Source organism: Athene cunicularia (assembly GCF_003259725.1).
Source record: "Athene cunicularia isolate RWA chromosome 8 unlocalized genomic scaffold, athCun1 chr8_part1, whole genome shotgun sequence".
Taxonomy (NCBI): domain Eukaryota; kingdom Metazoa; phylum Chordata; class Aves; order Strigiformes; family Strigidae; genus Athene; species Athene cunicularia.
Genome location: NW_020799109.1, coordinates 17,482,100 through 17,507,348, shown reverse-complemented (window position 1 = coordinate 17,507,348; position 25,249 = coordinate 17,482,100). Strand labels below are relative to the sequence as shown.

Here is a 25,249-nt window from a genome sequence, read left to right as displayed (position 1 = left end):
GCCGGTGCCGTGGGCCCGGTGAACGCGGAGTGCCCGGCCGCCTCCCTGCCGCTGAACGCGGGGCTGTCGGCGGTGGAGGGGGGTTTCCTTGTGCCCGGCAGCGTCTGGCCGTTCAGACGTGGCGCTGCACACGCGGAGTGCTTCGGGTTCAAAAATAGCGTGGGTACAGGACGTCAGTGACATACATGCAATAGGAAGTGGCTTAATGGCTAAGTACTATATGAGGGGAAACAAGAAGAAAAAAAAAACCCACAACCTCATCCCTTTCCTCTTTCCAGATCATAAATTTTATTTCTCCACACTCAGTTTTCTCAGTTCCATGTAGACTATGGAAAAAGAAATGACAGAATATTGGGTACTATGACAAATCCTTCACATACATCAGTTTTGAAGTTCAGCGTCCTTAATAGGATACCCCACACCCCTGAATCCAGCAATTTTAACAACAGTTCGTTTGGCTTGATGTGTCATTTATTACTTTTTAGATGGTAGAAGAAAAGGATTTAGAGAGGCCTTAGTAAGGTGGTACCCTTTCTCTAAAGCTTTCATCCAGTCTTTCAAAGGCTTCACAAAGTTTAGCTGAGATGTAACATTTTCCAGGTTTGCATATCCAACAAACATTAAACACAACACAAATATAACAGGGACTACGTTTACATTATTGTGGTGGCTGATGGGCTTACAGTGTTTCTAGTAATGTTCGTTGCCAAGAATGCACAGTAAAATGAGACTACTTGTTACATGGAAAAAATGCAGCATCTTAAGGGATCTGACCATAAGTTTTTCAAGCTGTTTTTATAGAGGTGGTATAATGGAAGCTCAAAAATGAAGGGACAGCAGCGTCTGGCCTTTAGTTTCAGATGAAAAAAAAAAAAAATCATTACAAACATAATTTTTAATAAAATGCCCCAGTGGTACAGCAGCATCTGAGGTCAGTATTACCAGGAGGCTGGGCAGCTGTTGCGGGGAGCAGAAGAGCCTGCAACTCAGAGGTTGTATCTGTGCTGGAGTGGTTCTAAAGCACAGCATGAGCTAAATGATTGTTAACACACAGATGTGTTCATAGAGTTCACGTGACAAAGTCTAACTATATCTTCCAGTCTGGTTTAAATCACCAAATCTGAGTGTAAATCAGATTAGCAACCAGAATGTGTCTTCCTCCCAGCCCCACTAAAAAACATTTACGGTGTTGACCTTTTTGGTAGCTATCCTTGTTTCTTGCTCCCCTAAAAAGAATAGGAAGCTGCAGGAGTAGTCATTTGTTGTCCTTTTTCCCCGGAACATGTTCATTTTCCTGTTAATGAGTATGCAAGCCTGAATTCCAGGAGGACTGACTACGAGTTAAAGCATGAATGCTTCAGAGAACTGAAAATTAGAACGGGATGAAAAGTATTCCTAACTGTTAATTTCTGAGTTTAACAGACATGACTCTTGGCCAAGAAGCCAATGCCTGGCTCCAAGATTGAAAAAAGAGACATTAATAAGACTAAGAAAGAAAAAAAATTAATATCTTTTCATTCCCCCACAAAGACCAGTGCATTTTCTGTGTTTGAAGAACCTTACAAATTTTTAAGAGAGTTGAAACAGGGTTTGCAGTACCTCTCTAGCTGCCTAGCACTGTGTAACTTTCCTGAGCTGGAAGAAACTTTCTATCTTGATAAAAACCCCTTATGTTAGGACATTATAAAACATCTCACAGATGTCTTATACATACTTGGCCATTGCCAAAAAGCAGAGGTAATAAATATGTACTTACCCTAAAAGTAACAGAAAATAATTGTCTTGAGCCTGTGATATGTATTAACATGTGATATACAATTATAGTGCGAATTTGTGTGTTTGAAGAAAAAAAGCTTGCTTTTTTTTTTTTTAGATCAGTGTGGTAGGGCATCTGTCTATATTAAGGAGGCCTTTGCCTTTCCTTCCTAGAGTAGCTTAAATGGAAGTATTCAGTGTTGCAGAAGAGAGAAGAGGTATTTTTAGAAAGAAAAAGAAGTCATAAAAGTATTTTATAGGAGGCTTTCCCATTTAGTGGCCAGGAGTGTTGTCTCTGAGTGCTCTTGAGAGAGAACAAATGCTGTTCAGCATTCTCTGGCAGAGTGTCACAAAGATTGAAATGTAGTGGGACAAATGTTACATGCCAGTGCTTTCTTTGACGTTCCTTACTGAGGCTGTTCAGCAAAGTATTGTTTCCATTATGTTCCTCATAAAGTTTTCACAATTTCTACATTTCTCTGGTATTAAAGAGTGGATATCATTTTTTCATTTCAGCTGTTTCAGGTACTTGCAGAGATTGACCACGCCACAGTGATACAGGTCTACTGCTCCTCTGCTATGTTGTGGTTTTGTATGATTTGCCTTCTGGCAAATAATGGTTTGCCAAGTACCACACTGTCTTTAGTGCAGCATAACACTAATGCTAGAAATATTTACAACTGTTAATCATTTTTCTTATAAAAGTTGCACGTTAGTTTTATGTAAAATTTGCAAGTTTTTTACTTCATTTTGCTACGCTTCAATATAAAATGAAACAGGCAAAGATATGCATGTTTGCCCCTCTGTGCTAATTACTGCAAGTGTTTGCAGTGTGCTGCAAGAGTAATCCTGTCTCTGGTCTGACTCCTAGAGAATAGTGCTGTTGTTATAGTCACATTTTAAGATAGTATCTGTATGTTACATAAGTAGTTTTTGTAAGCATACACGAGGAGAGAAATAGAGGCCTTCACAGTCTACATGATTTCATGTAGCTCTTATCAAAGATTATGTCAAATATGCTAAGTGCTGTTATCAAAAGTAACTTAAAATGTATTTAGAGGTCTTTTTAAACAGATACATTTCTTTTGAGTCCTTTTTTGTCTGCTGACTAGTGTCAAAGATTTAATTGCTGCTTGCTTTTGCTAGTTCTCAGGCCTGCAGAATTGAAATTGCCAGTGTTTCTTTTTCTAAAGGAAGCATCTATGACCTGTATACTTGCAGATTGCTAAGTGCAATGGAATGACATGGGCATTATCGAGGGTCTCATTGAGTTAGCTACAACTCAGCACTGTGTGAGAAAGACCCTAATTTCAGAACTGAGACTGACTGTAGCACTGGAATAAGAGAAAGGTGAAATCAACACACTTAAAACTTAACTCATTCAATGAGGCATCCTTAAAACAGAGCATTGGTTAACCTTTTCTCCTAGTTTACATTGAAAGTGTCAAGAACACTTTCTTGTTGGACTAAATCAATTTTTCTTAATGAAAAAAAAAAAAATTTACTTTGATTTTGAATTACCTTCTCTATATCTACCTGCAAGGCTTGCATGGTATTATTTTAACAGGCAATAGCATTCCTTTGTTTCTAATAGAACTAATTGTTTTCTTTTGTTTTTGCTTTCTTTCCCCTTTCAGGTAGCAAAGTCTGAAGGGAAGCAGGGGTTATCTGTTCTTTAATGAGTAAACTATGGAAAACAAAGTTAATAATTATACTGATGTGGCTACTGTGTATCTGACATAGGTCTATGGGTTACATGTTTTTGTCTTGAACATTCCAGTCATTTTGAGAATGTCATCCAGTATATACATTTAAAAATACTTTCTGGAAGTAGTTGCCTGAAGTACATTTCTTGTTTTTATAGTTATTGATTAGCAGGGCATATTTTCTCTAGTCAGCGAATGATCTGTTGCTCCACACAGAATGTCATTTCTAACTATCTGTTTTCTGGCATGTTTGCCAAGTCACTGTGGCAAAACTTAGTATAATTATCTAAAGTGTGTAGGCCTGCTTCTCCAGTGTGACTGGTAATCTTAATTATCCCAGTTTCAGAATACCTGATTTGAAACAATTGAAAGAGGACACCAGTTTTACAGCTCTGTGACTTTTTAAAAATTGGGCTCTTTTTCTATTCTGTCTAATTGTAATAGCAATGTTAATTACACAAATACATTTTCACAACAATTCTAAGAGAGACTTTGAACCTTGAGTTGCATTTAGGCTTAACTGTCATTCAAGGAAAAAAAGATCAGTGCTGTCAAATAGAGGAAATCTTCCTTCTAGATGATATTCAGAAACATTTTGCAGTGCTGTTAGTTAAAAAGTTGCATCCTCTATGCTTACAGATGTGATAAGGTAATAATTTACTAGAACTTATTTCAATGAAACAAAATCACTGAAGGGAAGAGAAAGGGATCTTATCTTTTAAAATTGCTTAGTGATGTGTAGAAACTCATTCCTGGAATCTGTAAGTTTTTTTCAGGTCACATTTATTCAGGCATGCTTTTTGCTTCACGAAGCTTCTGTTGCCTTGGTATTAGAACATACCAACTACGAACAGATTTGCTTTCCAGATCCATCAAACTTTCAGCCTCTGCAGTAAGTATTCTTTCAGCTTCATAGATAAAATTATTTCATGCCATATTTTAGAGAGGAACTAATTTTGCAATGTTGCCAATATATATGCATTAGCTGTGTTTTTTTTTTTATTTCTTGTTACATTGATCCAAACATTTAATATCAAGAATAAAGTAAGATATTTGAATCAATCAAATATATAACCACACTAGCATAACAGAATTTGTCAATTATTGCTTTGTGTAGCCTTTCCAGTCTTTAAAGTCACTTCTAGCACATATCAGGCCAGAAAGATTGTCCAGTTGTTAGGGCACTAGAGCTTGAGATGCAGGTTCAGTCTCACAGACTTTTGATAAGATAATTTATTCGTATCTCAGGTTTTTTTTATTGAAATGAGAGTAGTAGTGCTTCTTGATGCTACAAAACCAGAGTATATAAAGTTCTTCAAACTGTTTTTTATACAGAATTTTCTCAACTTCCCAGTTTAACAGCTTATAAGATTGTGTAACTTCATTTTAAGTCTTCCAGTTTTGCTGAGAGAAAATAGAGCTTTGCAACATGGTAGGTGGTTAGAGGTCACACTCTGCATTGCATATAGAACCCTGGAATGTAAATTGTGTTCCCAGGTCAGAACAGTTCATCTAGTCAGCAGCTTGGGTCAACCAAGGCACATGTCAGATCCTTCAAAACAGATGTTCAAACCATTATACTGGACAGTTGTAGCATATTTTGCCCATATGAGAAGTTTCTTTTAGCATGTAAACCACTTTGAAGGTCAGCTTTTGCCTGAGTCAGATTTTCATATGCTGTATTTGTATTCTATTTAATGGAGTTGGATGATCTCACTAAAAGTGCTGAAATCTAATCCTTTTTTTTTTTTTAATTTTCTTAAGATCTGGGCTTCAGTTGTAGCTTTTGACATTGAATTCCACAATTTAATTGTGCATCATGTAAAAGTATTTGCTTCTATCATTGTTAAACATATTGCCATTCAATTTAATCAGAAGTTTCTTTGTATTAGGAAGAAAGATAAATAGGAGCAGCACCTGACTTTGTCAGGTGCTTTCCCTGATAGAAAGTGTTAGGGAATATAGGAGGTCAGAGTTAGATGAAGACATACCTCTCCTGCTTAACACTGATCTTAAACTCATAGAAATCCTAGCCCTACACCTAGAAATGGCTTGAAGGTTATCAAGTGATGATAAAACTAGGCTAAAATGAGTCTTAAGAATTCTTATGACTTTCTTGGAGAAAGAATGCAACTTAAGGTATCATTTTAAATGTCAGCTAATTGGTTGGACCTGAATCTCACTGTAAACTGAATATGAAAACTAATCCAGGTCCAGCTATTTGGTTTTAAAACTATTTTCAAGGCACAAGAAAAAATAAATAGGAAGACTTGAATTATTAAATATTTAAACTTAAAATAGTATGAGTGTTGTAAGGTGAAGTCTTATTTTACTTGTAAACTTTTAGCTAGGAAAAGTTATGTAATGCAATTAAGATTTACATTATAGTTAATAAAAGTCCTGTAGTTGATAAGCCTTTGACTTTTAGCGAATTGAAACAATTTCAGGAAGAGCTGGTCAATGGAACCAATTTACCTATGGCAGCATACAGAATTCTCATTATTAACTGGAAGGATTCAAGGTGAGACTTCTTGTTCCTTGTAGTACGAGAAGTATGCTAGCATGTGAAAAGAGATGTGTGTGTGTGGCTCAGTCTAAGTAGTATCTCTGTTATTGTATTTATATAGTACAGCCAAACATGAATGATATTTACCAAGACATACACTTAAATTGGATTCATCTAAACCATATGTATGTTTTTAAATAGATATAGTACAGATTACCTAGTCAGTATTCCCTCTTAACTCCCTCTTGTTCTGTGTGAAGAAGTACAACTTCACCTGTCTAGTTATCTTAATGGTTTTCTTCCTTATGACAAATAAAAGGTGTCCTGTGCTTGATTCCTCTGGTGTTTGTGTTTCATAGATGAGGTCAGAATCAGGTCTGTAGAAGAAGACATATGAGCAGAGAAGTAGCTGTCTAATTTTATAGCTTCCTGTTCATCAAATCACTCTGTGTATGGTAGCTTCATTACTGTAAACAGCTTGAGTGCAAACATGCCTGCATAATATTTCTCCTATGAGTTATTCCCATTGATTCAAAGTTGAAACTTGGAGTTTAATGGTAATGTAGACGTGTTCTTTTCAGAGTATGGTAGCTAGACAATGGTTTTTGAATCTTTCAGACAATAACAATAGTTAGCAGTGGTAAAAGTCACTAAAATCAATAGTCTGACAAAAAACAGGAGGGGCTGAAGTACTGACAGACTACGTAATTCCAATGTAATTTTTTCCAGTATCAAGCTGGTTTACAAAGATAGAAATGGGCTTGCACTTTTTTTTGTTTGCACATAGAAATAAATCTGGTTTTGGGTCCGTCCGTGTCCCTGTCGTGTGTCATCCCCTCCCCCCCGCTTCTTTTCTCTTTTGAATTTAAAACCACCACAATTATCAATAAGTTTTTCTATGCCTTTATAGAGAGTACTCATTGAAAGTCTATCCTAAAGCAGTTTTCCAAGACCTTAAGTGGAGGTCTGAATATACAGCAAAAACATGTTCTAATGTGGTTTTGCTGTGCTGTAAGTAAATACTTCAAAGTTTTAAAAGTCTGAATGAAATAGGAAATGTCTTTTCTATTTTCCTCTTACCCATCAATTTCACAGATAAAATTACATCAAAAATGCACTCTTTCCAAACTGGTTTGAGCAGGAACTGAGCTAGAAATAACAGTCTTTAAGTTGTTAGTGTATCATAGAAAAGAAAAAGAATGTATGTACCCTATTTTTTCTTTTTAGGTCATCTTTTAAAGCTATTGAGCTAAATTATGCCTCTGCTCCATCCTTGCTGAAAGTTCAGTGGCTTTAGATAATGATGAATGAGAATTTAGGACATTTTTGTATATTTTCTTGTTAGTCTGAATTCAAGCTATTATAGAAGCATTAATGAAAGAACATGTCTATAATTTTGTATAACTACTGAATTCAGCTGGCAATGGTATATTTGAGAAAGCACGAAGGAGGGTTTGTCATGCAGAATCCAACAATATAGTACTTTGTCTTTCTTAACAAAAACCTTCTGTCTGTGTATTTGGATCTTGCAGACAATGACCTTCAGACACAAAAACACAAGACGAATTGAAGGCCTTGATAGTAATGTGTGGTAAGTACATGAAAATATCTGCAAATTTTAGAAAATGTCTTTGGCTGATGTATTTTCTTTCCAGATTGATAGTTATTTCCAGTAAGAAGGTACATAGCAATTTCTATCTTTGCTGAAATATATTCAGTACCTGCTTAGAAGCAGTGAATCAAATTCTATTAAAGGTGTGAATTAATTCTTATTCTTGAGCTTTAAATGTTAGGCTTGGGCTTGTCTTTGTCTAGTAAAACATGCAAGACAATTATAACTCTTCGGCATGGTAGTATAGCTGACTTTCAAATTTAAATGTTATTTTTGTTGAATAATATATTTGAGTTACACTTGATTTGTGTTTACCAGATCAGTCGATTTCTTTTTAAAGCCATTATACTTGTCTTTATAATTTAGCTAATTATTTTTAATACACTTCTTTCTAGGTATTAAATTGGTCTTAAAGCAGTATTATCAGTGGTAAATATGGGATATTTTTTGGTCAGTAAAAACACTATTTTGGGCTTGAATTAGATGTATGTATATATTTGTGTCTATATATATGCACAAGGTGTTTTGGTCATCCAGCCTCAAACTCATTTTTAGCAATTTTTATTAATTTTTGACAGAACTGTGATGCTATGTGGGTTTTTTTTTTTGTTTGATGCTTTGTTTGGATAACATTTAGATAGGGAGGAAAGGGTAAAGTGCAAAGCTTACCTGTGAAGGGAGGAAAAAAAGGTTGTTCAAGAATCCTAACGTTTGTATCTGGCAGGCTACTAGGAACAGTTAATGAACAGCCTGAAACAGCCGTCTGTTGCCTAAAATTACAAAAAAAAAAAAAAAAGCACACTGAGGTGACTGAATAGTTTAAATGACATCTTCACTTGACAGAATCTAGCCTTTAAATCATTCAATGTGCCTGTTCTAATTAGGACTACTTCATTTTGCAAAGAGAGTAGTGTTCCATTTCTGCCCATATCCAGAGTTACCGTGTATGCATGTGTACCTCTGAGCACAGTTCTGCTGACAGAAAAGCTATTCTCTGGATGCGGAAAGTCAGCCTGTTACTGGGTTCCCTCTGACTCCTGTGGTTACTTACCATTGTCTCAGCCTCATCTCTTCATGTGAGCACTCTGCTTAAACCTGTTTCCACTGCTATGAATTTGTCAAAGTAAAATACTTTTTTTTTTTGCCTTTTAAGGCTAATGAAGGAAAAGATAATTTTATCTGGTATGTTAACTTTAAGGTGTTTTTTTCCCTTTAGGGTTGAATTTACAAAGGTGGCAGCAGATCCCTCGATTGTTAATCTTGGTCAAGGCCTTCCTGATATATCCCCTCCAGACTATGTTAAAGAAGAGCTGGCAAAGGCAGCAGCAGTTGACAGACTGAACCAGTACACACGAGGCTTTGTAAGTAGTGTGGAGCTTGAGGACCCAAGCAGTGGAGAATATGCCACAGGGGAAAACTGACTTTGATTTAAATTGGTTTTATCTGTAGGTCATACTGTTATGTCTGAAATTAAGTTGATCTGTAGCCTTATCTGTTACTAGTGATCATCCTCTGTGTAGGCTTCTTCAAGGCAGACTCCTTCAGCAAGAGCAAAATTGTAGAGCACATCCGGCATAGATTATCTTTGAAGACTCAAGTCATAGTTTAAATAGTGTAAATTATACATTTACCTCTGATTTTGGTCAGTGTAAACATGAACCAGACATGATAATGGTAGAATGAGAAAGAAATACTTGACACCACTTAAGACAGTGCTTCTAGGATCAAGAAAAGATTCACCCATAACATCTAGCAGATTTCAGTGGAGATTAGGAAGTGATTATTTTTGCCCCTAGAAGATAGTCAGTACCGATTCTGTAAGTTGGCTTGTGGAGTTTGTTCTGAGTTGGGTGTGAGTGTGTGGCATTTACCATTGCCCAAGGCAGGATATTCAAGTGGACTATTACTGTTTTAGTATGACCAGTTCCTTGTTTGGTTTGTCTTTCTTTTATTTTGTGGTAAAGATAAACCATATTGCCCAACTGCAAATCATGTGTCAGGATTGCTACAGGACCCCAAGGAGTCTATCTAATACTTTTCTAGATGACCACATTAGGCAACAGTGATAGAAAAGCATTGTATAGACAGACTAGTAGGTCAGTAATTGTGTTGGTAGTTGGGACATCATTGTGTATACCTTCCAACATAACTTTTTGCCTGTTCTCTGAGAATCTGCATGCATTAGAACTATCAGGGAACAGCGGTGGCCTGCAGCTCCCTAAAGGACAAGCTATTACAGCAAGCAGAGTGGAGGCCTCAGCAGCCTGGACCCAGTCCCATAGTACCTGAGCAAGGCAGGCCCAGACACCGTGACTGAGGTCAGCCCACATCCCTAGGCAAGCTCACGGGGGTGAGCTAAGCCTGAGGTCAAGCCAGGAAGTCAGTGAATAGGTCAGGCCTGGCAATGCTATCCACAGTTAGACATAACCCAGTGATCACTGGGCAGGTCCAGGGTGCCACAGCAGGTCTAAGGTCAAGCTGTAAAAATCAATCTACAGGTAGAGGCCACATTTAACAGGGTTTATGGTTAGGTCCAGGCATGGCTGTAACTGAATTGTAGACCAGCAACCCTACTGCATAGCACTTAAATGGACCCCCTGGACCAGAGGTAGAGCTCTGGGTAGGGGCCCCAGGTGAGGCTAGTCAGGGCCATTAAGGCCTATTAGGTCACTCAGGGCCCTGGCAAGAACAGAAAGAAAATTTAAAAAAAAAATCCCCAATGACTCTCGTCTCATTCTATCCCTCTTTGGGTCATTTTGTTTAATCACTTTTAGCTGTGTGCAAAGACTCTGCAAGTATGAGATTATATATGTATAGATATATAAAAACCTCTCTCAATAATATATATTAACTTGAAAGTATAAAGCAATTATTTTGTCAGACACACACACACAAGATGGCTGGGATTTAGTGAACTTCTTAGGTAAGCATTAGCATGTTCATCACCCACAATAAGGTACCTGAAAAGTCTTTGCTTACCAGGCAGATGAAGTTTTGGAGGAGCCTTGGCACATGGGGAAAGGTTACAGAGAGAATGGGCTACAGTCTACCTTCTGACAGATATTCACAGACTGATTCTCACATAAATATAGTTTTCCCAATGCATGTATTCTACTGTAAGTAGTAACTAAAGAGGAATTTTTACCAATATTCCCATCCTCAGACTTTGTACTTCCTCTACAAACTTCTGCACTTCTAAGGTTTTTGAGCACAAGTATTTGTGGTAGCAAGTATGGGAGGGACGATTCTGAGTGATACACATCCATCCAATAATTGAGACGTCGTCTTGGTTCTCTGTGGTGCTTGGGCTTCTCACTGACTGTAGGACTATGGCCTCTAGAGTGGCCTAACGTGACTTGGGTGGTGCAGCATTCCTGGGTAGTTGACACACTCATGGCAAGAAATGGCTGTCATTTGAATCAACAATGATGTAAGCCTTAATTTATGCTAATGTTTTTGTTTACACAAGGGTTCATTATTTTTATGCCTTGTGCGTAGGGGTACAATGTTTGATATTTTAGAGAAGGATTTTTGTTATATAGTTACGTTGCTCAAGGAGCAGTTCTCTATTTCTACCAAGTATCCAAAGTGAAAGAAGATTTTCACAGCAGAAAACCTATAGTCTTCCTGAGTAAACAGAATTGTGCCTCCTTATTTCCATATTGTATATGATCTTTGTTGCATGTTTGTTTTCGTGTTGTTTGTACATTTTGAGAGGAGTATGTTAACCACCATGTTCCTGTAGGGGACACAAATGATGAATGGTGCTCTGAGATTTGAGATATAACTATATGAATCATCATTCTGATCACAAGTGCTGTTTATCGGCATTATATAAACAGAATAAAAAGATTTCCCTTGCACCAAATAATTTTTAGTTGAAAGATAAGGAAGGAAACAGAAGGAGCTTCAGACAGAGATATGGGCAGGTGGGAAAGAGACTCTAAAGGAGGTGAAGATGAATTGGTATCAGAGTATTCCTTTCTCCCTGTCTCTTGTCCTAGCTCTCCTGTAAGCTACCTGGAGCTATTCTGAGATGTGATAATAAGATAGAAATTAAAAAAGCATCAGATACACAAAAATAATTTCCTAGTAGATATGAATAAATTGAAACCACTTTTCTTCCCTAATGTGGAAAAACTTTAAACCATGCTACCTGTCAACAGCCATTAACACTGAGGGCTCATCTTGTATTTTTCTATTTCAAAATGTATTATATTGATATATGTGGAAAAAAACCCCAAACAGGCATTGTACGTTGTCAGGAACACACCAATCAGTTGCATTTGTTTGCTTTGAACAGGGACATCCGTCACTGGTGAAAGCCTTGTCTCAAGTGTACGAGAGAGTTTGTGGAAGAAAGATTGATCCTTTCACAGATATCCTGGTGACTGTGGGAGCTTATGGGTCTCTCTTTAGTACAATACAAGCGTTAATTGAAGAAGGAGACGAAGTAAGATTTTATTTGAAATATTCAAATACTGAAATATTTGGGGGGGGATATCTGTATCCGTAGTAGACATGAACTTTTTGTGTTTTCATGCATTTTGCTTTCAGTGTTTTGTTGGTTTTGCTTATATAATGTATTCTCATCTGTATCTTTTTTTCCTTTTCTGTTGCTCCAATATTCACTTCTCTCTTTTTGTAACAGTTCTCTGCTATTAGCCTTTGGGTTTGGTTTTTGTGATTTTTTTTCCCCCTATTGTCTAGCCTCTATGCAATTTTTCTTGAATTTGTCTTTTTTTCTACCTGAAAATTTTCTTCTGATAAAATTTGAGGACTTAAGTTGTACTTCTGAGATTTGTAGGTACTTGGAAATCCTGGAATTTCTTGAACAGAATTAGGGTAGCTGTACTGTGGTTCAACAATTTGCTGTTGCTATCTCCCATCTTTGCATCTTTGTCTTGAGCTTTCATATATGTGTGCAGGACCCAAACATTCTAATATTATATCTTAATAGTTGTAATGCGTAACTGTAGAAGAACAGTCCGTGTGTGTTTTCAAAAATGAGTAGTGCTTATCATACTTAGACAGAGGACATTGTTATATGATGCTCTAAAAAGAGGAATATTCTGCAATGTTAGATCAGGAAGGAGTGCCAGAAACATTATCAAGTTATACCACCAAAGTAAGTCTGGAAATATGATGGTATCTTGCACAGTAAATTCTCTGCTTCTGATACTGATGATTGTAATTTCAGGTAATAATAATAGAGCCGTTTTATGACTGTTATGAACCAATGGTAAAGATGGCGGGTGCAAAGCCCGTTTTTATCCCACTGAGATATGTGAGTAGCTTTTTATTTATCTCATAAAATTTCTCATCCATACTCAATACAGTTTGAACACCTTCTAGGCGATGCTTTTCTGTACAATTTTTCATAATATCCAATTATAAAAAAATGAGATAGATTGCTATAGTGTAAGTCTAAGATAATGATAATCCAAAGCAGATAGAATATTTTATTAGTGTTCGAGAAGGTCAGACAATGTTTCTCATTTACTTTCATTTGTGCATTCTGAAAGCTGATCAAAATTTCTTTTTTGGATGTCATCAGAGAATGTTTTCAGTGAAGTAAAGGAATGAGGATCACATATCAGTGCAATTTCTGTATTTGCTGGTTTTCAAAAGATTTGGTTTCTGATCCCTTCAGCAACTCCTACAATGACAGAATAAATTTTCTTTTTCAGAATCTGCTTACTAAATAAGGAGCTATCAGGCAGTAGACATATTTGCTATACATATGAGAATTACTGTTTCCTTTATTGGTAAAAAAGAATAATTTTGGTATGGGGTAATTTTCAGATTGGTACTGCTGGCATTATGCTGGCAGCTTGCAAGGATTATTCTGGATGCAATTGATCCTGTTACCGTTGCCTTGGGTGACTGGCAGCCTTGCATGGGGAAGGCTGAGGGGCTCTTTAGGCAGAACTGTTGCACAAGCATCATGAAATCAGAAAAACAGAGTGACAAAACCTCTGGGACTGCAGTGGGGGTAGATGAGACTGTTCCTCTGGGTGCCCTCCTTCTAGGGATGTTTTCAGTGATGGGTTTCTCCAAGTATTTTCTGTTTCATACCCTTGGTTTTGGTCTGTCACTCTCCTCATAATGTGCAGGTGTCAGCAAGTTAGTGTGACCATGCTCTTTGTTCTTTGTAGCAATTGGCCCAAACTTCTGTTGTTGGTGTGTAATACCACAGCAACTCCAGAGCCTCAGTGGTGCAGATTTTTAACTGTTTGACCATTTTCATATGGACAAGGAGGAAGAAAACTTGAATCTCTCCAGTGGTGATCAATATTTCCAGCCAAGCATGCACACACTTGTAGTGTCTGAGAAGGCCGTAAACTCTCCTGTCATGTGACGGGGCTTCCTGCATTGCACAATGTTATAATCAGCATGTGGGAAACCAGATCCTGGAAACCAATTCCTGGGGAAGCTTTAAGACAGACAGTGGCCAGGAGAGGACAGCCACTGTCATAATAATCTAACTTGCTCTTAGTCTCCCTGCCTGTTCCTAGAAGTGCCTTTTCCCAGGAGAGCAGGACAGATTGGATAGGTTGTCAAGTATGGTTATGAAAGTGTCTGAGGGTGATATGTTGTGCATCTCAGTTTAGGCTGTAATATGTTGTATTCAAGTAATGCATAAATTTGTTGTGTTGATTTTTAGAAAAATGATGGAAACTCTGCATCTAGTGCTGATTGGGTCTTAGATCCTGCTGAACTTGCAAATAAATTTAATTCCAAAACAAAAGCAATTATTTTGAATACCCCGCACAACCCTATAGGCAAGGTAAGAGTCTGCTTTAACACTACTGTAATTTCATAGTATGCCTTAAATACTATGATTAATGCATTGTCCCTTCCTTGTATCCCAGGTATTTAACAGAGAAGAGCTCCAAGTAATAGCTGATCTCTGTATTAAACATGATACCCTGTGCATCAGCGATGAGGTGTATGAATGGCTGGTGTATAAAGGAAATAAACACATTAAAATAGGTACTGATTTTTTGTGGCATCTTAGAAATGGTTGTGGAATGATATTGTAAACATGCCTCTCAAAGATAACGGTTGCTGGAAGGAGCTCAGATGTCAAGATTTAACTATTTTACAATGTTTATACTCTTAAGAAGGAGACCCCCTTTCTCTTATGAAAAATATTTTAAAGAGTAATTTCCAAATAGAGTTTCCAAAAACTCCTTAGTAACTTTGGACCAGATATCCATATAAACTAGTGGGACTGATGTCAATAAATCAGTTATGTTCATCTGAATATCCCGTCCTTATTCAATTACTTTGTTGACCATGACAAATATAACTGCTATTCTTGTATGTATATGGGACTGTGCTTTAATGAAGAACTAATAGAAGGAACATGGATTAAAACTTCCTTCTCAAAGCACTGTAGAGATAATCAATGAAGAAAATGCATAATGTGGAACACAGTTATTTTTGCTCCACTACTTATAAAAAGAAAACAAAAAAAAGTGTAAAGGTTGATGTGGAGATAGTGCATGAACACTGTCCCTCCAAAGTGCAGAGACATTGTTGAATAATGGTCGTTGAATTCAGTGAAGTAAGTCACTTCATGGGCAGTGAGAAAGCACGCTCAAGTCACAGGGGTAAAGCACCATTACAAGAACAAACCAGAAAACCGATTAGGATCTTATGTTCCTGTCCCTCTTGTTTTACTTCTTCATCCAAGTTTCACTGAAGTTAGTGGAATCACTCCCACTGTCTTAGAACAAGTGAATATAGTGCAGGTTACTGAACTCCTTCCCCAATCTTATAATGCTACAGCTAAGCATTTATGTAAAAGTTTCTAGTATGGTGGTCTTGGTTTGGATCTGCTGATGTATTTGAGCTGGCTAAAGTCCAAAACTTCCTTCTTGCATGTACAGATGTTTTGTTTCTGATGCATGTTCATCTTGCATGAGGTATCTGTTGTGATATTGTCATAATGAAGGTACATTTCAGTTGTGTGCAACAGAGACATCTAGTTGAGATTAAACAGTGAAATCAAGAGACATAAATACACAGACATGAAAAAGCTTAGCTTTTTTTCCTGGTTCTACAGCTGGTTGAACACTGAATAACTGCTTCTACACTTCAATTCCATATATGTAGAGTGGCAATACAAGAAACTTTCCATTAGTGGGGGCTACATCACTGTAAAAACTGAATCTTATAAATAATAAAAAAGAAATTATATCTAAATAGCCTTGCAATACTTACTAGCTCAGTACACAGTTGCTGATCATACAGGTGATTGTACTGGCCACACATAGGCTATGAGTCTGTTTTGAAAGTAGCCTAATTTCATGGCTGTTGTGGTGCCTTGATAGTGACACCTTCTCGGAGACCTTCAGACATAGAAGAAGGGGAACGTTTTGGGTACATTCATGTGATAGTAATCTGAGTTAGTGCATTTTAACAAGTTACCACAGTAACTGATCATGTGTGGCTTATCGTGTCCCAATTGCAAAGTAAAATGAGTTAAATTAATGCCTTCTTCATGGCTTAGCAGGTGGATCATGCAAATAGCCATCCTCTGAATGAAAATCTCTGTGGGCGGTGTAAGGTAATCCACTGTCCTTTGCCATGGGAGCAGGTCAGAACACTCATGTTGTCAGTTACATTTTGTCTTAGTGGACAGGTGGTGAATTCTTAAGACACAGTAACTCTATTGATTGTTAGTGTCGGTATTGTCATTTTAATGTTTCAAACCAAAATATTTCCAGCTGAACAAAAAGCATTCTCTAGTCTAGCCTAAAATGTAAAAATATTGTTTGATGATAATGCAAGTTAAAGCTTGGACAGTTAGCTAGGTTTAGGTATATATTATCTAACAGATCCCATGATATCACCTTTAGTGTTAAAATGACTATAAAACAAACCTTCAGGGTAACACTATAAGCAATGGCATTATTTCAGTAAAAGAAACCAGGTCTGCTCATTTTAACTTAAGTTTCTTAGACTACTTTTTTTTTAAGTATACAAAAGATAATACAAGAAGAAAAAAAGAATGTTATTTTACTATTTAAAACCTCTTGTGTTTCCATATTAACCTCTACATATTCCATCAAATGCAATGATACTTTTTGAGAGATGAAACATGGATGTTGCATAAATTTACAGGGTCTGATGGTGGTTCCTTGATACAATTTAACAGGGGTTGCTAGCCACAGATCATAAAATTAGTACCCTCTTTGTGCTATCACTGAAGTAGTTTTATGTAGTATAGAGCACTCCATCATGTTTCTCATCATTATCTGACTTCCTTAAAACCATGGACCTCCTCTAAGTAGTGATTAGGGTTGCACTGGCAGATTTAGAGATTGCATCTCATAACTGAGAATTCTGAATGAGCCTCTCAACAAGCTGAGTGCTATCCCAGGTAAGAGGCTTATTATATGTGTTAGCTTGCACTTCATTAGTTTTTAAATTGTAGTCAGACTTGGTTATGGTGTCATATAATGATGTTGCCATATGGCACAGAGGATTTTCCCTATTTAAAACTTGCTGCTTGTAAAAGCAATGGAGCTGCTTCTTCCACTGTGCCCCTTTGCGGCTGCTATGGTTTGAAATGCTGTTACATTCTATCTCCAAGGTCAAATACCTATGACTGTGTGGCAAAACAGTCTCTCTAGAGGCCATTAGCTTTGAAATTCCATTCTTTTTGCAGTCCGTGAGAGATAGTTTGGTTGTCTTTAGGAAGTGATCTATACTCTTAACCTAGCTAGCTAGAAGATGCATCTGTTCAGCTGCCTTTTTGTTTTCAGGGTCACAGCAGTTGAGTGAATATGGGTGGGCGAATAGAAATACGAGTTTCTTTCCTGCTGGCTTGTTTCTTTTCTTGGCAAGTGTGCTCAAAAAAATATAATACATGTTTTCAAGTAACTGCAAAGGCTTATACCATATCTAATGCGGATAACTGCTGCAAAAACTTCCTTATGAAATGCCGTGGTTTTATTTGGAAAAAACTTTGGTTTCCCCAGAGAGGGGATTTAACAATTGACAGATTCATTGGTAGTGGTTCTCATGTACAAATGAGGTGGAGCTGGATGTTGTTGACCACTGTAATTTCAGTAGTGATATAACCTTGTCTTTCTTTGTGTCTCAGACTTAAGTGTGTTTTGATTTATCTGTTTCTGTTGAAAAGGAATTAAGTTAAAGAGTCCAAATAGAGCTCCCTTGAAGCAGTGTACAGAAAAAAATTTGCAAACTATAGGAAGAGACCTTTGCTCTGTCTCTCCTTGGAAAGGAAACAAGGAATTTTGGTTTCCTACCAGATACACAGATAGGCCTGCATGCATCCCTTAATCTCTGGAGAGATCCTTAGCTAGCCGCTATTGTCAGTCAGTCCCAGGCATGTTCAAGTTATATAACAAAACAATTTATTTACTCACTCTGCTAGTTTTCTGATTCTTATGGTGTTTGGTTCTGGGTTAGAAGTCTTAGTAATTCTTTTCTTTCTCTGATGTCCGAGATGGCCAGTGACACTGAACTGGACAATTCTATTAAAACGGCTTGCAGTGCGTGAGTTAATGTTGTATATGGTGCTATTATCAGGCATCAGAAATAATGCTGTCTTGAGATGAATGGGTAGCCACTTCTCAGATTGTATCTTTCTTATGAATAATTATGCATTTTAGCTGAGGATAGCTAACATGTACTTCTCACAAACTATGCCTTTCATTTTCTGCCTCTTCATTCTCCTTTTATTAATCCTTATGTTCTTTTCATGCCAAAAAGCACTGGCCCATATATCCCTTCTCATTTGTTACAATTGCTATGAATTTAGAATATTCTTGTTGCTTGCTTAATATGCTGCAGTGATATATCAACATATAGCTCTGAACTAGGGGCAGTACGGTTGTTCTAACTGCATGGAATTATGTGAGCGCACCTGTACTCAATTAATTTTATTTTATATACAGCTACGTTGCCAGGTATGTGGGAAAGAACAGTAACTATAGGAAGTGCTGGAAAAACATATAGTGTAACTGGCTGGAAGGTAAGAAGAATTAATATAAAAGAGTGCAGTTATTTATATAATAGAATGCATTTATTACACTGAAAAAGTCTCTGTTTTTATGACCTGTCTTCTGGCAAATCTCAGTGTCTCCAAAACATGAAAAATAGCTTTCAGTTTTACCTGTCTTGAACACTCGTGTTTTAATTATCTTCTTGCTCTTGATTAATAAGCTCATGTGAGAAAACAATACTAAAAAAATAAACATAGTATGATTTGTTCAAAACTAGTCAAGATTCTTGGAGAAAATATGGATATTATCATACTTCAACTTTCCAGTTTTGTGGTGATATTTTCAGATTGTGATAATGGTATGATTTGGAATGGCTTATATTTCTGTAAAATATTTAATGACAATATTTTGCTTGGCTTTAAAATACCTATCAGAAAGTAAACAAAAATATTTAACAGTTTGTCAGTGAAATTCTTTCTTCTTCATCACCTGTGTTCAAACTGAACTGACACATACAATTCAGTAGTGAGCTTTTGACACAAACCACCTTTGACAGAGACTTGAGATGAATAGATTCTAAAACAATTAGAAATAACATTCCTAATAAATGCTTAGTTTGATTAATAAACTTGGTTATATGAAAAGTTAAAAGTATGCTCAGTACCCTATGAGAGATAGGGATCTAGACTTTTTTAAATGGCATCATTCAGCAAACTTTGTGTAAACCAGTTCTTTTCTTAATTCTTTATCAATTCACTAGAAATTCACTACCAATTCTTAAAATAGAAAACTTGAGACATTGGCTAATTTTAATTCTTTGTTAATTTTTAGTAACACCGCTGCTGTAAGTATAACATATGCATGCTTTCTTCCCTTAGCTTGGTTGGTCTATTGGCCCCCAGAACCTGATCAAGCATTTGCAAGTTGTTCACCAAAATACACTGTACACTTGCCCAACTCCATTACAGGTAGGTATAGATGGAGCAGAGGAAGTTATTTTCTGGTGTAGGAGAACTGTAGGCCTCACTGTAATAAAACAACAATCACAACAATGAATTTTTAGTTGTCAAAATATATATTATGGGGTGCAAGAAGAGGAGACAGGTTTGATCAGCTCACCAGGTATTTAAAAAACCAAAAATCAGTCTTGCAGATTCTTTCTTCTTTCATCTACAAACTGCTGTTTCTTGTATAAAATATGAAAATCTTAGTGGTTTCCTAGCAAATACAAATAAAAGTTGCTGCAATAAGGTCTTGCTTTACTGAGCATTATCTCTGTCTACTAGTTTATATTATCCATGATACGTTATTATCAGTAATTTAAACGTAGCTTCAATTCAGATTTTAAACACTTGTTTCAAGGACTGTGACTTCTATATATGATTAATGCCTAGCAAATGATTGGATGCTTTGGGGTTGTCACAGCACAAAGTAACAAACAGATTACACACTTGGACATTCCTTGTGTAATTTTTATATGCCAGTTTGCTTAATAAGGGCCAGAATTGAAGAAAAATCCATGTGATTTCATAGGAAGTGTGTGTCTGTGAGTTTACTGAGTGTCCGTGAGTACTTTGAACATTGATTATGTTTCCAGGAGGCTTTGGCACAAGCATTTGGGATAGACTATAAACGCATGGATGACCCAGACTGCTATTTTTACTCGCTGTCTCGAGAGCTGGAAAGCAAGCGTGATCGGATGGCTCAGCTACTTCAAGAAGCTGGACTGAAGCCTGTCATTCCCGATGGAGGATACTTTATGATTGTTGATGTTTCTACATTAAGTTAGTATATAATATTTATTTAAAAGGATGTGAAAAGCAAATATTAGAGTTAATCTGAAAATGCAACTTTCATTTTAAAAGATATTCTCATTTCATGTTTGCATAATGTTGTCAGAAGTACTTACTGGGACTGAAATTTTCTGTTTGACCTTAGCCTGGGAGACAGATCTTATTAGCTGCAGCAAAGCCTTTGTTTGTGATCCTAACTACTGTCCGTGTTTTACAAAGCTTTGACACGGTTTTAGGGAGGATAAAGGATGTGAATAAAAATTTCTATTTTCAAAAGGTCTATGAGTATGAAAAAGTCTGAGAGCCAAGCACCTGGCTTAATATCCTGGGTTCATACCATTTGTACTTTCCCCTTTCTATTTTGTTGGTTTGTTGGGTTTTTTTTTGTTTTTTTTTTTTAATCTGAAGTGATACCATGAAGGCTCTTTGAGGCATTCTGATTTCTAAACACTGTAAAATACTACAAAGATTTACCAAACCTTTTGAAAATTCAGGTTCTGGTAACTTTGGAGGAAGAATTCCCATGGGAATATTTTGTAGTTCCCCATTTTTCACTAACTGGTCCTAATGGCACTTGTCATTTGCACAGAAATGTTTAAACACAGCTGGACCTTGCAGTGCTACTGTGCTTCAGAAAGTTTTAGATACCACAGTTTCACAGATGAGAAAACTGCAGTTGCAGTGATTATTGCTATCCATGCAGTAAATGCACTCTTTTGTAGCCTCCACAGTCCTGATCCCTTAATAACCCAGACTTGAGGACTCAGGAGTACTGCATGGCTTTCTTCCAAGGTACATTTGCTTTGAATGGAAAGAAAGTGCTTAGGTCAGAATGGAAAGTTTCAATCTGTTGGCCTATTTTAATTGTTATAGTATAATGTTTTCATTATATTTTAAAATAAAAGCATACATATTTATTCTTAAATATTAACTATAATAAAGTGCTGTTAATTAAGTGCTGCCTTCCCAATGGAGTCTAGGAAATTCTACATGTTTGGTTTAAATTTATTTTTTTTAGATGTGGATCTCTCTGATGTAGATGAGAAACAACCATATGATTATAAATTTGTCAGATGGATGATAACATCTAAGGTAGGGTGTCTTAGTCATACTCCAGTTTTAGAAATGCTTTTCTATTGAAATCAAGAGCAGTGCAACTGTGCTTATTAAATAACACAGTAGAGATATTCCATTAAAAATATTATTGGTGTTTATAGTAACTGCTGATAATGTTGTGGCTAAAATACTGCTAAATATGCTGAGAAGGTATCCTGTAGATTTGTGTTAGGGCCCAGCACTTTTCTTTCAGCATGCTTAAATGCTAGTTGTACAAAAGTACCTTTGAAATGTTTTACCTAAGAAAAGTAGTTTGAATTTAGTTAAGCCTAGCTAGGGCATACAAAACCAAATCTTATCTTTCTCTCACATGTTGGGAGGGAGAGTTCTAGAAATGGAATAGTAAAATCATCACGCTTAAACCAGATTTTTTTATACATATGTAAAATAAATAATATTTCTGTTTTATATTTCAGAAGCTGTCAGCAATTCCTCTTTCAGCATTCTGTGGTCCTGAGACAAAAAGGCAGTTTGAAAAATATATACGTTTTTGCTTCATTAAGGTAAATTTGTGTCCTGGGCAGACTTAAGACTCCTAAAAACCAGTGCAGTATGGAAATCTGCAAGAGACTGATACATTTTGCCCAGGTTCTCCTGAGTTGGATGGTTTAGTAAACAGAAAGTTAGCTTGATGTAAAATTCAGCATGAAGTAACTTCAACCGTCATTTTGCTGAGGGACTTTAAACCATAAATGTAGGTGGCATGGCAAAGAAGGGCAACTGGCAGAAAACAACTGGGCGGGGAGGCCTTTTTAGCTTACTCTATTGATTTTTAAAAACATTCTTGACCAGTGGTGAAAATGAATGACACAGTACGTTATCAGTTAAGGTGAATTCTATAATCCAGAGCAGAGAATAATTGTATAGCAAGGTGGTATACCCCATGCCCATACAGTTTCCAACAGCAAAACCAGTGAAGTGGTCACCTTCAAATTCAGCCCACTTACCTGAAAATATGTAGGGTTTCACACAAGTTCCAAACTACAAAAGAAGACAAAGACACGGGAAGTTTTCTTACCTGTTTCTTTTTTGTAAATTGACTGGCTGCCATTTTGTGAGCATCTCCTTTTTGTGTATTCTTCCTCCTGCTGAATCTGTTCTTGAAAAGACTGAAAGACTTTGGGGACAGGTACATGGGCTTTGATAAGGCTGCAGCCCTAAGATGTTTCCTGATTGTTCTGTAACGGAGTCAGCATAATAGAACATGTGCAACTCCTTAACTGTTGAGTATAAAGATAGGAGCCTTAGCTTGAACCAGTAATGAAGGGGAATTTCTGCTTGCGTTCTTTAGCTCTTTTGATGAGATGTAAAGACTGTGATATAAACTGAGCCAGTAACAACCAGGATGAAACTTGCTGGTTGTAAATGTGGCTTGCCCAGGATAAACAGCACTTATCATGTCAAGTTTATGACTACTTGTATGACTCACCAGGTTGTAGCCAAGCCACACAACTGGACAGTGGATAGATTACCCATATTTAGAGGGATTATGTTTAAGTAGTCCACAGCATAACTTTGTGGCACGGAGATTTAAAAATCCCAACTGTATACATAAAGATCAGGAAACTGCTTGCACATATCCAGTATAGAGCTGCCAAGTACATCATGGCATAAATGCCAGGCATTTATGTAAGAAGTATTGCTTTCATTAAATTTGATAGTATGAAAGCTGAGAAAATATGTTATCTTTTAAATATACCTAATAAATATTTGCAAGGAATCAGCATTGAATTTTTTGTGTAGTCTAGATTTGTAGCTATAACTGTTAATGAAAAAAAACCTGGCTGACAGATATTTACAGGATGCAAGTGAAACTGCAAAATATTGATTTGGGATGATATAATCATGACTGCTACTCTCTTTTCAAGAACTCCATACTTGCAGTAATAGTGATATTCCTTGTTTTGCAGAAGGACAGCACACTAGATGCAGCTGAAGTGATCCTGAAGAACTGGAATAAACAGACAGCCTGATTTTTCTTATTAACTCTTCCATCTAGTATAATTATCTAATAGTAGGGTTTTTTAATTGCAAATTTAAAAACAAATTACTTAATACAGTACAGAATTAATATGACATAGTAAATAACTTTGTGCTGCCACCTGCCGAGGTTAAAACAGTGATTTATTGAAATATGTGTAACGCTACTCAGAGGTTATTTTCAGTCTTTTTAAATTAAGTTACTTTTTTCCTAAAAAAATCTATTGGATTTACTTGTTTGACTGAAAGACAAAATTTGTAGGACTCTCTGTAAAATAAATAGATAATATAGGTATTTTAAAACTTACAAGAAAGACGTGGAGAAAGTTTTTGGTATGAGATAGTATAGGAACTAGGGGCGAGATTTAAACATCGTGGTTTATGAAACCCAATAGCCTGCAGTGGAGGAAAATTAAGATATGCCTTATATTAGATAATTGCAGTGACTTTCTACATACATACCTGCCTACCCTGTCTATGCACAAATTACATCAGTTTAAATAAAGTGATTGAATGAAATCAGTACAAGTGTTTATACTATAGGCAAGATTGAAAAGTGCTAAGTTGCATAATTACTATTTTATCTTCCCACAATAGTCATGTGTGCTGTTCTGAAAGTATTCAGTCCTCAATAAAATTATAACAGTGGCATCTAGAATAGGAATTCTATTTAACCACATCTACCTATTTATTTATTGATTGCACAGATGAATCTACAAAGCAAGATAGAAGACTTTGCTTTAGAGGCTCCTTCACAATCAGATGTACTGTGACATAATTAATCCTGTCATCCTTTTTCTTACCATGTTCACAACTTTGGTAACTTCACACCAAACTTATTTCAAACTCATTAGACCTAGGGGCACCACAGAGATGTGCCTAATACTGTGCTACAGAGCTCAACTAACTTTGTTTCAAGCTCAGCTGATAAAGGCCTGTTCCAAAAGTGATCAGTATGGAGAATTCCTTTCTAGTTGCTTCCTGTATCAGTTTTCTCTGAGATCTTTTCATCCGTGGGTGGGTTTCCCACTATCAGAAGCTATCCAGGTAGGTAACCTTTTAAGGTTGTGTATTTTGTTCTCCATGTTGTTTCTGTATTCTTCTCTCAGGCCTTATAGTGGAAAGCCTGAACAAATTCAGTAACTAGTTTTGTGGGTGTTTTACTCATTCTGTGATCACACAGCTGGATCCATCAGACTGACCATGGCCAGGGCCTAAAAAAAAAGCATAGAAACTGGGCTGTGAGAAAGCTGCTAGACTTTTTCATTAGTTCTTGAGATTTTGGGAGTCCAGTAGCTGGGACTTCCATAGTCTTTGTAGCTGTCGTGCACTGCCATTCCCTACATCTTGCCAGAAGATGGTTGCCTGGTATTTTTAAGGTGGTGTGCAGTCTTCATGTAGAAGAATCAATTTAATAATTAAAATAACTTAACTGAAATTTCAGCATGAATTTCATGTGAGAATTCCTACATTAAATTCCAAGAGGAACTATTTTTAAAAGATATTAAATTTCTGTGAAATCTACACTCTATTTTATAAGGAGTTTAAAATCTGTTTATGTGAGTTGCACTCAAGACCTGTGCTGTTGCAGGAACTAAGAGGGAAAGGAAAATGTAAAGTAGTTTGCTGCTTTAATTGAAAAGTGAATTTTTATAAAATTAAGCAAATTTTTCTAGCATAAATACATGGTAAAATCATAGGTTTCTATGAAATGTTTGTGTGATTTATATGAATCAGAATGTTCTAATTTCTTAAGCCTCTGAAATGATACAAAATAATAAAATACTTGAATTTTG

At 36.5% G+C, this 25,249-nt stretch overlaps 1 protein-coding gene across 5 annotated transcripts; it reads left to right on the top strand.

Moving 5' to 3' along the window:
* The first annotated feature begins 6 nt into the window (after nt 1–6).
* KYAT3 (kynurenine aminotransferase 3) lies at nt 7–25,249 on the top strand. 5 transcript variants are annotated; one of them, XM_026853991.1, is made up of 14 exons: nt 4,243–4,353; nt 5,890–5,982; nt 7,500–7,558; nt 8,796–8,940; nt 11,883–12,032; nt 12,780–12,866; nt 14,247–14,369; nt 14,455–14,575; nt 18,517–18,593; nt 19,443–19,532; nt 20,162–20,348; nt 21,376–21,449; nt 21,890–21,976; nt 23,384–25,249. In XM_026853991.1, exons 3-14 carry the CDS (start codon nt 7,503–7,505, stop codon nt 23,444–23,446), a joined length of 1,260 nt encoding a protein of 419 aa, XP_026709792.1. In that variant the 5' UTR covers nt 4,243–4,353; nt 5,890–5,982; nt 7,500–7,502; the 3' UTR covers nt 23,447–25,249. The 5 variants fall into 5 exon arrangements, with proteins under 5 accessions (XP_026709791.1, XP_026709794.1, XP_026709792.1 ...); XM_026853992.1 differs by having other exon boundaries at nt 4,250–4,353; nt 5,909–5,982; XM_026853990.1 differs by lacking the exon at nt 5,890–5,982 and having other exon boundaries at nt 7–4,353.

What these genes read in the sequence shown, in the direction of transcription:
- KYAT3 (XM_026853990.1), top strand. Translation starts at nt 4,255, where the DNA reads ATGCTTTTTGCTTCACGAAGCTTCTGTTGCCTTGGTATTAGAACATAC. An exon ending in CTTGCCCAACTCCATTACAG is followed by an intron (nt 19,533 to 20,161) that starts GTAGGTATAGAT and finishes TTATGTTTCCAG; the next exon opens with GAGGCTTTGGCACAAGCATT. An exon ending in GATGGATGATAACATCTAAG is followed by an intron (nt 21,450 to 21,889) that starts GTAGGGTGTCTT and finishes TTTATATTTCAG; the next exon opens with AAGCTGTCAGCAATTCCTCT.